Source organism: Hyaena hyaena, unplaced genomic scaffold (genome assembly GCF_003009895.1).
Source record: "Hyaena hyaena isolate Hyena2069 unplaced genomic scaffold, ASM300989v1 scaffold_138, whole genome shotgun sequence".
Lineage (NCBI taxonomy): Eukaryota > Metazoa > Chordata > Mammalia > Carnivora > Hyaenidae > Hyaena > Hyaena hyaena.
Genome location: NW_024080770.1, coordinates 1760958 through 1776291, shown reverse-complemented (window position 1 = coordinate 1776291; position 15334 = coordinate 1760958). Strand labels below are relative to the sequence as shown.

General features: G+C 46.9%; 1 protein-coding gene across 2 annotated transcripts in view; it reads left to right on the top strand.

The window, feature by feature from the left end:
• The window catches only part of EFR3B (EFR3 homolog B), an 88745-nt gene that overhangs the window by 48878 nt on the left and 24533 nt on the right, over positions 1-15334 (top strand). For both annotated transcript variants that reach the window (XM_039238346.1, XM_039238347.1), the window contains exon 5: positions 12349-12470. In XM_039238346.1, coding sequence (XP_039094277.1) covers positions 12349-12470 — 122 coding nt within the window. The remainder of the gene's footprint in view (positions 1-12348; positions 12471-15334) is intronic.

Sequence of the window (15334 nt, the reverse complement as noted above, 5' to 3'; positions counted from 1 at the left end):
GTCAAGTAATGGTAGTAGATTCAGAGGCAGCATTGGCTAGTGCCGTCCCTCACTCACATGCTCTTTCTAGCTCTCAAAGCCTGGGGACCCCCGTGAGCCTCCCCAAGAACAGTGTGCTTTTGCTCCTCATCATCTTAGAACCGCCAGCATGCTAGCACTCAATGTAGTCCTAATGAGTCTAGCCTAGGACTTTCAGCTGGTTTTCACGGGGGTTTGAGGCCTCGTGGGGGCAAAGGAAGACCGGGAAGGAGGACAGAGGGATCCTATATGGAAGTTCGCAACGTTGCATTTGGGTACAGAGTTTTGCTGCTAGGAAATTGACAGAAAGATGCGGAAGGAGGGGGAAGGAGAACATATGAGGAAAGGAGAAGAAGGGAAAAAACCCTGAGCTCATCTAAAAGCCTCATTTTGGAGAGTGCTGCTATGAACATTGGGGTACATGTGCTCCTATGCCTCAGCATTTCTGTATCCCTTGGATAAATTCCTAGCAGTGCTATTGCTGGGTCATAGTTTAGTTCTATTGTTATTTTTTTGAGGAACCTCCACACTGTTTTCCAGAGGGGCTGCACCAGTTTACATTCCCACCAACAGTGTAGGAGGGTGCCCGTTTCTCCACATCCTCGCCAGCATCTAGAGTTCTCTGATTTGCTCATTTTAGCCACTCTGACTGGCGTGAGGTGGTATCTCAGTGTGGTTTTGATGGATGTAGGGGGGAGGGGGGGATGGGCATAGAGGAGGACACTTATGGGGATGAGCACTGAGTATTATGTGGAAACTAATGTGACAATAAACTATTTGTAAAAAAAAAAATAATAATAAATAAAAAAAAAAATAAAAGCCTCATTTTGCTGGATTTCTCTGCTTGGAAACAGAAACCCAAAAAATCAGATAGCTTGTCTGCTCGCACCGCTGAAGACCTGGCTTTAGATGGTGATTCGTTTAGCCCCGTGCCATGTTATGTCCCTAGAGTGCTCCCCTGTCCCTAGAGCTCGGCTGTGCCTCCAGCCTCCCTGTGGCCAGGCCTCCCTGACAGGTGGCCCACTGCCTTGTGGGTGAGAAGTTGAGAGAAACCTTCACCCTGAGCCAGCTCTGCCTTCCTATACCTTTTCCCTCAGAAGTGGCTTTGCTGCCTGAATCCACTCAACAGACCTCCCCCTTCTGCAGAGCATCTTTTCGGAAACCCTGGATCCTTCAAGGACCCGAATCCGGCCAATGACAGAGTCTCCTGCAGAGCTTTGGAAACCTACAGATTCCCAGGTTTCAGTCAGACTCACTGATTGGCGTCTCTGGAGGGTCCCCTGGGAATCTACATGTTTCTGCCTCCCATCTGATGCTAGCAGTGGATTTGGGGACAGCTGATGTATTGTAGTCTTCGACCTATACAGGGTTTCTCTCTTCCCCCCTCCCTCCCTTTCTTCATCCCTGATAGATGTTCATCCAGCTTGTACTTGATCACCACAAGGATGACCTTAGTTTGAAACCTGTCACAAAATCCAAATTTGCTAATATCACTCCTGCACATTGTATGCAGTAACATGTAATTTTTAAAAAAAAAATCTACCCTAAATGAGAGTAGCTGAGTTTTGGAGGATGATAAGTGACCAAGGAAGTCTGGAGAAGATGGGGAGCCAGGGCCACTAGGCTCGCTTTACTTGTTTGGGGATTTGCATTTGTGCCCCTGCCTCATTGCCCGATGGGTCTAAATGTGTGTCTCAGGGACAGTGCGGTGAGCATGTGTCCTGACCTTTTAAGATCACTCACTAACGGTGGGGCACCTGGGTGGCTCGGTTGGTTAAGCGTCTGACTTTTGGTTTTGGCCTAGGTCATGCATGATCTCACGGTTCTTGAGTTTGAGATGCACGTCTGGCCCCCTGCTATCAGTGCAGAGGCTGCTTCAGGTCCTCTGTCCCCCTCACTCTCTGCCCCCCCAAAACAAAATAAACATTAAAAGAAAGCTTACTCACGAATGATAAATTGAAAATGTTAAATCTAGAAATGCCAAGTTCCCCTACATAACCGATCTGATGTATTAGCCTGATGTATACAAATGGTAAACTCTTATGAAGATTAATGGATTACAGTTTGCACTTTCATCCCTGCCTCACAATATATACAAAAGTTAACTCAAAATAGACCAAAGACCTAAAAGTAAGAGCTGAAACTATAGAACTCTTAAAAGAAATTAGAGTAGAGGATTATGTGTTCATGATTTTGGATTTGGCAATGGATTCTTAGGTACAACATAAAAAGCAGAAACAACAAAAGAAAAAATAGACAAATGGATTTCATCAAATTAAAAACTTTTGTGTGTTCAAGGACACTACCCAGGAAGTGAAAAGACAACCACAGAACAGGAGAAAATATTTATAAATCATATATCTGATGAGGGTCCAGCAACCAGAATGTATGAAAAATACTTACAACTCAGCAACAGAAAGACAACCCAATTAAAAAATGGTTAAAGGACTTGAAGAGACATTTCTCCAAAGATATACAAGTGACCAAGAAGCACATTAAAAGATGCTCAACATCACAAATCATTAGGGAAATACAAGTCAAAACTACAATGAGATTCCACCTCACACCGATAGGATGGCTATTAAAAAAAAACAAACCTCTAAGTGACAAGTGTTGGCAAGAACGTGTAGAAATTGAAACCCTCATATGTTGCTAGTGGAAATGTAAAGTGGTATAGACACTGTGGAAAACAGTTTAGTGGTTCTTTAGAAAGTTAAGCATATAGAATTACCATATGACTTAGCAATTCTTCCTAAGTCTATACCCCAAAGGATTGAAAACAGATACAAAGACAAATACTTGTAGACAAATGTTCACAAAAACACTATTCACAATAGCCAAAAGATGGAAACAACCCAAAAGATCACATAGTGTGTGATGTACATGAGCTGTCCAGTCTAGGTAAATGCATAGATACAGAAAGTAGAATTAGTGGCTGCCCAGGGCTGGGAAAGGGGATGGGGGAGTGACTGCTTAGTGGGTACAGCATTTCCTTTGGGGATGATGAAATGCTTTCGCTGCATAACATGAATGTATTAAATGCCACTGAATTGTGCACTGTAAGAGGGTTAACTTTATGTTTTGTAAATTTTACCTGAATTTTATTTTTTTTTAAATTTTTTAAGGTATATTTTTGAGAGAGAGAGAGACAGACAGAGTGCAAGTGCAGGAGAGGCATAGAGAGAGACACACACACGCAGAATCTGAAGCGGGCTCCAGGCTCCGAGCTGTCAACACAGAGCCAGACGTGGGGCTTGAACCCATGAGCAGCAAGATCATGACCTGAGCCCAAGTCATTTGCCCAACCAACTGAGCCACCCAGGCACCCCAGTTCTCTCCATCTTAAAAGTACATTTAGGGGACATATGGGTGGCTCATCTGGTTGAGCATCTGACTCTTAATTTTTTTTTAATGTTTATTTTTGAGAGAGAGAAAGACAGTACGAGCAGGGAAGGGGCAGAGAGAGGAAGACACAGAATCTGAAGCAAGCTCCAGGCTCTGAGCTGTCAGCACAGAGCCTGACACAGGGCTCAAACCTACAAACCGTGAGATCATGACCTGAGCAGAAGTCAGGAACTTAACTGACTGAGCCACCCAAGCACCCTGAGTATCTGACTCTTGATTTCAGCTCAGGTCATGATCTCAAGGTTCGTGTGTTCGAGCCCTGCATCGGGCTCTGTGCTGACAGTGTGGAACCTGCTTGGGATTCTCTCTCTCTGCCCCTTCCTGGCTCACGTGAGTGCATGTAGCTCTCGCTCAAAAAAAAAAATTAATAAATAAACATTAAACAAAAATTTTAAGTACATTTTTTTCTTTGCCATGAGAAATCTGTGGAAACCAGGCAAGTAACGCATTCCCCGTTCATCTCTCAGCTGATGTTCTGTCTCTGAGAGCATTTCTCCCTGTTAACTGCACCTCCTTCAGGCTCCCTTGATGTCTTAGTCCCGTCACCCCAGCTCTTCCCACCTGGTTCATCCTTCTTAGTGTCTGTGGTTGGATGAATAATGAGCCCCCAAGGATAGCCATGCTCTAGACCCATGAACGTTACCTGAAATGGCCAAAGGGATTTTGTAGGTAATGAATCAGGCTGAGAATCTTGAGATTGGGATTATCCAGGTGCATCTGATGTAATCACAGGGATGCTTATAGGCGGGAGGCAGGAGGGTCAGAGTTAGACAGAAGGTGCAATTAGGATGGAAGCAGGGGACAGAGAGAAAGGTTTGAAATGCCACTCTGCGGGCTTTGAAGATGGAGGAAGGCGGCCATGAGCCAAAGGATGTAGGTGGCTGCTGGAAGCTAAAAAAGGCCAGGAAACGCTCTCCTGGAGCCTCGAGAAGGCACACAGCCTTTCAGACCTGTTTTAGACTTCTGATCTCCAGAACCATAAGGTAATAAATTTGTATTGTTTTAGGCCACTAAATTGTGGTAATTTATGACAGCAGCAATCGGAAATGCACGTACTTCCCTGCAATGATTCGCTTCCTACACACGCCCCTGCAATGTCTGTGGTCTGCACGGTTGCTGCCCCGTCTTCTCATCCTCTGTGCTCCCCCTGGACAATTCATTGACTGTTGCGGTTTTGACTGTCATCTCTAGACCAGAAACGCTCCCCTATCCAACACCAGTGCAGAAACCACTGCTGGAGGGGGCTCCTTGAAGGCGGAGCCAGTCAGAACTACATGGCCAGTGGTACAGCTTAGGTCATGGGGGGGGGTTGTTGATCAGCACCAGCAAAGCTGGGGATTCCTCTAGAGCAGAGGTGGCTGGTGCTTTCCTGGGTCTGTGTTTACCCGGCTGGCACATGGGGCTGCTTGGGACCAGAGAGACCACCTCTGCGTGCAGCAAGGATGGGGCTTTCCCAAGAGACCTGAAAACCGAGTCAAGGTTGCACAGAATCTTGAAAAAGAGAAGGCATGATGTGGATAGACACGAGAGGATGTCCTAGGTCTAAGGAGCCTCCGCTGGCCTCAGCAGGACATGATCGATCACATCCCCGTGGGGCTGTTTCTCTGGCTTTAGTTGAAAAGGGCTTCCGGAAGTTGCTATCAACACGTGCAGCTGGCGGTTGGGGCAGGGAGCATTAAGGTCAAAGCCACGTGGTGCCAATGGTCTGCTTCCCAGTGAGGATTGGTCACGGTGAAGCTGAGAAGCGGGTCCCATTCCTCCTGGTGGAGGAGCAGCCTGCAGATCTAGATCCCTGAGACAGGTGGGCTTTTCTCTGTACCCTGAGATTCTAGACCCGCAGCTCACAACGCTCATCTGCACGAGAAGGAAAGGCTAACTTCTGCTTGGAGACACTCCGCTCGTGCAGACATGAGGCCAGCCAGCTCGGCTTCCATTTTCCACACCCGGGGAGAGCTGCTTTTACAGTGTCAATATTTGGAGATTGCTTTCCCTTTATTAACTCAGGCCCTTGGCAACCCTCAAGATTCTCATAATTGTGGCTCCCCGCTCCCTGTGCGGAGGGTTGGTGACCTGCTCCAGCAAGCACACCCTTTGTTGTGTAGAAAGAGCTGAAACTTTGATCTTGAAAGGGTGGCCCTAGTAGGGCCTGGGGCCTTTGAAGTGTCACATGCCCAGAATCTTCCCTTTGTTGCTATGGAGACCTTCCTCATCATTACTATATCTTAGAAATATAAAACCAAAAACAAACCCAGCTTTATTATTTCACAGTCTTATTCATTAGGCAAGCAGTATTCTAACAAAAGCCACTTGTTAGGTATGAATTAGCAGTAATAGGGGTGAAGCAGACAGGAAGTCCTTGCTCTATCATGCAGTATGAAAAAAAGAGTGACCATCACACAGGTAAATAAATGGGCCCAGTGGGAATCCAGGGAGCGTTCATAGTGAACTGAAAATGCACTGGGAGGGAAATGAGGCTGCAACTGAGGTGGGTTGGTCATACCAAGTTGAAGAGGCGACTGCTCTCATTAGCTTGATTTTACAGATGGGGCAACTGAGGTATATAGGAAGCTTAATTAACTTGCCCTAGATAAGCTTCATAAGTGGAGGAGGTGAGACTCAGAAATGCAGCCCGGGGGCACTTGGGTGGCTCAGTTGGTTAAGTGTCCGACTTCTGATTTTGGCTCAGGTCATGATCTCACAGTTCATGAGTTTGAGCTCCGCATCAGGCTCTGCACTGACAGCATGGAGCCTACTTGGGATTCTCTCTCTGTCTCTCTCTCTCTCTCTCTCTCAAAATAAATAAGTAAAAGTTAGAAAAAAAAAAACCAAACCCTGCAGACTGGCTCCAGACCCCTTCTTATAACCATAACACTAACCTGTAAGAGGGATGAAGGCATTACTCACCCTGAAACTCTCGTGTCCTAACCCATGTCTGCCAGGTCGTGGCACTGCCCAGGTGGACTTCCGCAGTGGGTGTGGTGCCTTGACCAGGTGCCTCTGAACCACAGTTACTGAAGGTTCCTGTCAGCCCCTGGAAGACTCAGGAGCAGCTCAGTGTGGGCTCTCCCCAAGGGATGCCCCAGGCCCACCCTCCCTGACCAGGTCATCAGGGCCGGTGTGTGGGGGCAGTCATACTTTCAGACTTGAGAGAGAGACGCTCCTTCTATCAAGCTGTCACACCAAGGGTTCCTAGGGGTGCTCAGAAATCTTGGCACCAAAAAGTTACCTATTTTACATTACTCATAATGCAATGAACAGGGCACATACCCTCTGTGTAGGAGGTTCCCGATGGACATTAAGTGCATTCTCATCGCCAGACCTCCTAGCAGAGCAAGAGTCCTGGGAAATATGGGAATAGAGTGGTTGACAGCCTACATCTCAAAGCTCTAGCCCCCAGGCCGCTCTGGGCTCCAGAGACAGAGCCAAGGCTGGGTCACCCAACCAACCCTTGGTTTAACCCTGAACCACTCCAGTTCAAAGGAGGTGGTCTTCAAAGGAGATGGCCATCTATCCAGCCTTGCCTGACCTCCATTACCAAGAACATTTCTTTACATTTCTCCAACATCCTGAATAAGCGGTCTCCCTCTCAGCCCGACTGGGAACATTTCCAGATCTACTGGTCCAGCTTGCTAGTAAAGGGACAAAGGACATAGGGTCTGGAGATCCCTTGCCCCAGAATCTCCAGGGGAGAAGTTGGCTGAGGGATGGCTCTTCAGAATACAGACACATGGGCCCTCCTCCCCAGATAGTCTTGTTCACTATCTGGGCTGGCTCAGAAGTCTGCATTTGGCTCCCCGGGTCATGCCAATGCACATTAAAATTTAAAAAACACAGGGGCGCCTGGGTGGCTTAGTCGGTTAAGTGTCCGACTTTCGCTTAGGTCATGATCTTGCGGTTCGTGGGTTCGAGCCCCGCGTCGGGCTCTGTGCTGACTGCCAGCTCAGCCTGGAGCCTGTTTCAGTCTGTGACTCCCTCTCTCTCTGACCCTCCCCTGCTCACACTGTCTCTCTCTCTCTCTCTCCTAGAAATAAATAAAAAACATTAAAAAAATTTTTTTTTAAAAATTTAAAAAACACAGGTGGGGATGCCTGGGTGGCTCAGTCAGTTGAGTGTCCAACATCGGCTCAGGTCATGATCTCATGGTTCGTGAGTTCAAGCCCCACCTTAGGCTCGCTGCTGTCAGTGCAGAGTCTGCTTCGGATCTTCTGTCTTCCTCTCTCTGCCCCTCCCCTGCTTGCACTCTCTCAAAAATAAATAGATATTAAAAAAATTTTAAATAAATAAAATAAAAACCACTGGTAGAGGGCAAAGAGCCTCAGAGTATCAGAATTCCTAAGTATGGAGCTTGGAGGGCCAGCCCCACTTTGTCACAAGCTGGTTAACCTGAAATAATTCACTTGCTCCCTTAGAGCTTTGGTTTCCTCATCTTCACAATGGGAGCAATATAGTCCTGCAAAACTCACTGGTTTGCCAAAAACGACATTAGATAATGCATGTTTGGGTAGACTGACAAATGGCCCACTGAAGGACATCCATGTGCCAGTCCCTGGAACCTGGGGACATCACAGGTTTATATGGACACAGGGTCTCTGCAGGTTTGATTAAGCTAAGGATCCTGAAATGGGGAGATTATCCTAGATTAGCCCAGTGGGCCTTATATAAGTCACAAGGGTCTTACAAGAGAGAGACAGAGAGAGATTCGATACAGAGGAGAAAACAATATGAAGAAGAAGGCAGAGCTCAGAGTGATGTGGCCCCAGAAAACTAATAGGATGTGTAAGCGGCAGGTGCCATAGAAATATTTAATGTTGTTAACTAAGATTTAAATTAAAAAAAAAAAAAGATAGAGAACAAACTGAGGGTTGATGGAGGGGAGTGGGTGGGGAATGGGCTAGATGGGGGATGCGCATTGACAAGGGCACTTGTGATGAGCACTGGCTGTTGTATGTAAGTGATGCATCACTGAATTTTACTCTTGAAACCAATATTGCACTGTATCTTAACTGACTAGAATTTAAATAAAAAATTGGGGGAATAAAAGGAAATATTTATTGTTGTTACAAGTTGGATTGTGGGTGTTAGCTGCTTGTTTTGCATACTGTTGCCATCCACACCCTGCGGTAAAGATGGGGCGCTGGGCCTGGGGTGGCTCCATCTGGATACGAATGCCTGTCTATAAATAGCTTTTTCTAGGGCCCGTGCCTTTTGACTGTTTTGAGAACTTCCAACAGAGCAAGGTGTGAGTGACACCAGAGCAAACAAGCTTCACTACAACCATATTTGAAATTTGTCTTTCTGGTCAGGTGTGATGAGCAAACAGAACGAGTGGTGTCTTGTGTGTATTTGTACACTGCCCCAGCGGACACCCATCCCGTGACTGGGCGGTGCTGAATCCTGGAGGACCCATAACAAATGTATGCCTCTTAGAAATGAGAGCCTTGCTGATATTAAAACTTGGATTCACAGACTTCCCGTTTGTCCAGGAACTCAGGGAGATTTTCTTAATTATCTCTACTTTATTCACCTTCCTAAGAGATGACGGATGCGTTTGAAAGAGAAGAAAAACAATGTTGCGCCGATTTGTTCCTGGTCTTGCAGCGATGGCTGCTGGATGTCCCATGCCAGCCTCCACCTCCTGCCCCTGCGTGCCGTGCTCTGTCCCACCTTACTGCACTAAATGACCTCAGTCCCTGAATGGTGCTTCGGAGGGCTTGGCCTCGGGGTGGCTGGAGCTGATGGACCAGACCATACCCAGCCGCTGTCACCAAGGCCACGGCAGCACTGTTTCCTGATCACTCCTCAGTGTCAGGCGCTGTGCTAGTCACTGCAGACCTCCCCTTGCTTAGTCCCAGTGACCACCCCATGACATAGGTCCTAGTGTCCCGACTTTACAGACGAGGAACCCGTGGCTCAGAAGTTACACAACTTGTCCACTGTCACACAGATGACAAGAGGCAGAGCAAGGAGATGTCTGTCCAACAGTGGCCCCAGCAGCAGAGGGGGAACCGTTGTCTAGTCAAATGGAAGAACTGTGTTGTCAAAAGCAAAATTTGAGAAGACTCAGAACTAAGTTTCGGGGAAGAAGAGTGCAGAAGGGTAAACATGGAGGGACGCCGACGGTCACAGAAGGGAAGAGTGAGGGAGGTCAACCGCTGGTGCCGTTGGCATCAATTCGGAAGAAACGGTTAGCTCAGTCTAGAGGAAGGCCACCCATGGTGGTAGAAAAGGAATCCCCACTCATGTTTTCTGTCCCGCGTTACCTCAGCAGCCATCATGGATTTTCAGTGTTTTTAAGTTTATTTATTTATTTTGAGAGAGACCATGAGTGTAGTGGAGGGGGAGCAGAGAGAGAGAGAATCCCAAGCAGGTTCCACACTGCAACACAGAGCCCAATGTGGGGCTTGAACCCATGAACCTTGGGATTATGACCTGAGCCGGAATCAAGAATTGAACACTTAACTGACCGAGCCGCCCAGACGCTCCTCAATTTTTAAAATATTGATTGTAATGTCAACTCTAACCTGACAGCCAGTGAGTACTGGTCAGAATATTTAGCAGTCAGTACAGCATGGATAACGGCCAGTCTCAGAGACACCAGGCATGAACAAGTGCTCAGGCTGTGCTCCTGACCCGCTCGCTGTCCCTCCCGCTCCTGGCTTCATGGCACTTTGAAGAAGAAGACAAAGTTGGAAGTGAAGGGGAACTGGCCGTCACGTCCCACAGAGACCAGGAATGGCCCCAGAGTGGCATCAGTGTCGGGAGACGGTGATGGTGTGTGTGGCAGACACCCAGGTTGTCCATCAGTGGCTCTGCCATATTTCTCAAATGGGGACTGCCCCGGCAAGTTTCCTGGGACCTTGCTCAAAGGTAAACCCCTGGGGCTCCTCCCAGGGTGACTCAGCATGTCTGGGGCACGTGGCAGAAGTCTGTGTGGTTGCTGAGCCCTGTGACTCCGTTGTACCATAATCTCTGTAACTTAGAGCCATTCTGAGAAGTCTAAGAGGTGATGTGTGTAAGATGCTTCAGGTAGTACCGATGTGCTCGAGCTTCCTCACGCTCGGCACTGCTGGCCCCCAAACTCCCAAACCAGTGGACATGAAGTCTGGGCATCCATCCTCCTGACATACATTTGAGTCTACGCAATCAGTAAATGTTAGAGACAAAATCTTTGACTATATCTCTTTTTTTGGTATGGTCTCTTTTTTTTTCAGTTTTGCTTTAACTATTTTAAATGCGTTTTCTCTTGCATACACTCAGGTTAAGATGTCTGAAGCTGCCTCATCATATGTGAAGTAGATACAGTACAAATTAAAAAATAAAGAATCTTAGTGAATGAAGACTGTGGGAAAACCAGAGCATAAGGGAAGTGAAATGTCCCACTGGAAAGTCACACTACCAGTGAGAGATAGATCTGCAGTTAGAACCTCTGATGGCTGCATGTCCCCTTTGAGTAGATGGACACTTAAGATGTGTCTGAAGAAGGTCACATAGCCAGGGGCCCCCGAGTGGCTCAGTCGGTCGAGCATCAGACTTTGGCTTAGGTCTTGATCTCATGGTTCATGGGTTCAAGCCCTGTGTCGGTCTCTGGGCTGACAGCTCAGAGCCTGCTTCAGATTCTGTGTCTTCCGCTCTTTTTCTGGCTCTCCCCCACTTGTGCTCTCTCTCTTTCAAATATAAGTAAATAAATAAACATTAGGGAAAAAAGTTCATGTAGCCAAAGGCTAACTTGATTGTTTTTCTTGAACTCATGTCCAGTCAGTGACCTTGTGATCACACGGATGACCATGATGCGTTGTGCAGAACCACATCGATAATGCAAGCAGTGTCATTTGGATTTATTGCTAATACCAGAATATTCGCTTTCAAATAGATGTAAACATTTTAGATGTTAACTTGGAAAGAAAGATCTCCTTATCTGCCTTGTACATTGAGATTTTCTCAGTCAGCAGAAAATAAATGCACATTTCTTAGTGAAAGAATAACTAATGATGTTTGTGGAAGTTACTAATTGTCATCCAGGAAAAGGTAACAGATATTTTCGTAAATAAATAGAGAAATAGACTGGCAATCAATAATATTATGAGTGCACTAGCTAGATAATTTTGGAAATAATGGCATATCCTTTTAGAACCAACAAATGATGGTAAAAATGAAATAACAACACAAGACAGAATAATGGAGAATAGATTTTATTATAAGCATAACCTTCTGAGTTGTTCACAGCACTAAATTTGTAACATTAAGCAAAATAACCTATAAGAATTATACTTAATTTTTAGCAATTTGACTCCACTTAGTCCATGATCCTTGCTTCTCTGTGGGGTTCCATTGAAATTAAGTCCCTGTTTAGAATTGGATATGTGGCAGCAAGCATCTAGCAGCTGATAACGCGGAGCAAGACTTAACTGAATGGGCAAACTTTAAAAAAATGGGCTCAAATTTTAAGCAATAAAATGGAATGACATTTTTAAATCACATTTCAGATTTGTTCTTGATTCCCCAGAATTCATTCTAAAGGGTTGAGAGACGGTTTGGCGTTGGCTTTGGCTGTTTCTGTGGATCCCTAACTGTCCCCCCACCCCCACCCCGTGTGTTTGGTGCAGCTCTGGACGCAGAAGGAGGTGGGAGCTTAAGGGAGACACCTCTGCTCACCTCAGCAGGGAAGGGCCAAGAAGGGCCACAGGGTCCAGTCATGTGGTGTAGACAGGAAGATCGAGCAGGATTTGGAACCCATAGAGTGTGCAGACCGGGTGTGCTTTGGGAAGCAGACCAGAGCCACACCCTGGAATGCATGGTTCCTGGATGTGTGTGTCCCGTGGCTTCAGTAGGGCAGGGGGCCAGGGGACGGCAAGTCCCAGAGCCCGCAGGTGCAGAACACAGTGGCTCACCTCTCACCTGTACTCTTCTTTCTCTCCTCCTGGATAGTTTGTGAAGTTTGCCAACATCGAGGAGGACACCCCGTCCTATCACCGGAGCTATGACTTCTTTGTATCCCGCTTCAGTGAAATGTGCCACTCCAGCCACGATGACATGGAAATCAAGACCAAGTGAGTAGGGGAAGGGAGGGGGCCCCTCAGCTGATGACAAAAGCATCGATGGGTCTTACAGAGTTCCCAGCCCAGAGTTTGCTGTCCAATTTCATCAGTGTTTACCTCTGCTCTGACGTTGCTGGGGAGGAAGAGAGCACCTGTCAGGACTGAAATGGGCAAGGGGGCAGAGTTGGGCTCCCAACACATGCTTTCAAGGGAAAACCTTCTGAGGCACAAAATAGGAGCAGATGGAAAGTAATGGTCCTGGGAGCCAAATTTGAGAGCCAGCGACAGCGTACACATAACACACATGCACGTACCTGTGCCCTTTCATTCAGTAGTACATGCATTTATACACCCAGAAATACACCCACTCACCACTATCAATCACAATATATACCTGCCAATAAAAAGCCCAAGTCTTCAGGGACATCTGGATGACTTGGTTGGTTAAATGTCCGCCTCTTGGTTTTGGCTCAAGTCATGATCTCACAGTTCTTGAGTTCAAGCCCCATATCGAGCCCTGCACTGCCAGTGTGGAGCCTGCTTGGGATTCTGTCTCCCTCTCTTTCTGCCCCTCCCCTGCTTGCTCTCTTTCTCTCTCAAAAATAAATAAATAAACATACAAAATTGTTTTTAAAAAAGCTCAAGTCTTCACATTGACTGATCTCTGCTGCCATCCTGACTTTGTCTCCTCCACATTCGCCCCAATTCATTCCCCCACAGTAACACAGGCCCTTTCACTGCCCCACAGGCGTACCAAGGACATTCCTACCACAGGGCCCTTGCATGATCTGTTCCTGTGCTTGGACTGCTGCCTCCGTAGATCTGACTAGCTTGCTTGCTCACCTCCTGAAAGCCCTTGCCCAAATAACCTCTAGTCAACCCTGTCTTCGCTTGAACATCCCACGCACCCACTTCTCTTCTCCCTCACCCTGCTCTGGTTTTCCCCCCATAGCATGATCCCCTTCAAACACATTTCATATGAACATGATTCATAATGTGCTTATTGTTTCTCACTCATTGCCTGTCCCCTCACCAGACTGTAAGCTCTGTGAAGTTGAGAATCATTGTTTCTCATCTGCATCTGAGATGCAGCACCAGTACCGGAGACTGGTAAGCACTCAATAAACAGTTGTTGAGTGAATAAATGAATGAATGAATGCTTTCTCTTTTTTTTTTTTAAGATCTCATTTTTTTAAGCAGTCCCTGCACCCAACATGTGGCTCGAACTCACAACCCCAAGATCAGGAGTCCCACGCTCTTTTGGCGGAGCCAGCCAGGCACCCCGAATAAATGCTTTCAGATAAACACCTTGAATTACAGAATACACTTTTACATCCACACACTCAAACCTATGAAGTTATTTAAATCACAGAAATACACTTATCAATGATGAAATAAAACCCAAATAAAATCACAAGGGAATTTACATGAATATGTGCAGACAGAAGATAAGGCATCAGACCGATGGGGTGGTAAATAGGTGAGGAAGCAGCGAGTGGGTGTTTCGTGATAGGCCTTGTGTTTGGAAGATAAGGTGCCCACAAGGGTGTGTTATCGCCTTGGGGAGGCCACATGAAACCAGAAAATATGTTCTCAGGAGACAAGGAAGGAGAGAGAAGGGGGGAGGAGGAGAAGGGGGAAGGAAGGAGAAGGGCTGGAGGAGTCAGAGAAGGAAGAAGCTTCAGGGCTAAAGTTGACATGTGGCCAGCACACCCACAGTAGCCCAGTTCTCCAGGCGCTTGTTCCAGAACTCAGTCAATGGCATTTTTCTTTCTCACACCAGCACCTCAGGAAGGCCCTGAGTACCCTATTTTGTGCATCAGCGGGGTGAGGGAGCCCCATGTGCCCCAAACAACAGCTTCCATGGCTGGGCTGGAGGAACAGGAAGGGAATCCTTCTATCTCCTAGGTTGCCGATTCCCGTGGCTTGAGAGCCTGTGGAATGACGGGTCACCGTGTGAGTGGTTGGCAGTATCCTGGCCTCCCCAGTCCCCATCTCTTGAAGTACTCATGGACTCTGGAAGCGTGCTACCCTGATGGGCAGTGGGGGCCCCTGGGGGAGGGAGCCCCTTGTCCTCTCCCCAGCACTGGCCCCACAGTAGCCACCTCTACTACTTCAGATTCTCCCTCTCCCTCTGCCTACCCCCTGCTTAGGCTCTGTCTCTCTCTCTGTCTCTCTCTCTCTGTCTCAAAAATTAAACATTAAAAAAATTGGGGGGTGACCTGGGTGGCTCAGTCGGTTGAGCGGCCGACTTCGGCTCAGGTCATGATCTCACAGTCCGTGGGTTCGAGCCCCGCGTCGGGCTCTGTGCTGACAGCTCAGAGCCTGGAGCCTGTTTCAGATTCTGTGTCTCCCTCTCTCTCTGACCCTCCCCCACTCATACTCTGTCTCTCTCTGTCTCAAAAATAAAATAAACGTTAAAAAATTTAAAAAAATTTTTTAAATTTTTTTTCAAAGAATATGAACTGAAATAGCTACTTTTCTGAGGCATAAATTAGCACAGATGTTTACAGTGAGACCTCCCCAGCACTGATGCGACACCTGGTAAAGATGGCATTCTCCTGTGGCTGGCCCACAGGGGGTGGGGAGAGCATCACGGCAATGTTGGGAGCCTATCGTTTCTTACCTTTTGATTCAGTAATTCCACTCATGGCTCTGATTTGAAACATATCTAAGTGTTTTATATGGTGCCACCTATCATAGTGTTATTATAGTAGCAAAAAATTTAGAAACAACTTAAATGACCAATAGGGGACTAGTTGAGAAAGTTCTTAGGACAGTAGTCATACACGTTTATGAAGAGTTAGTGAAATAGGAAAATGCTTATGATAGAATGTTATGGAGCAGGGGAGCCAATACAGATTACAGATGCAATA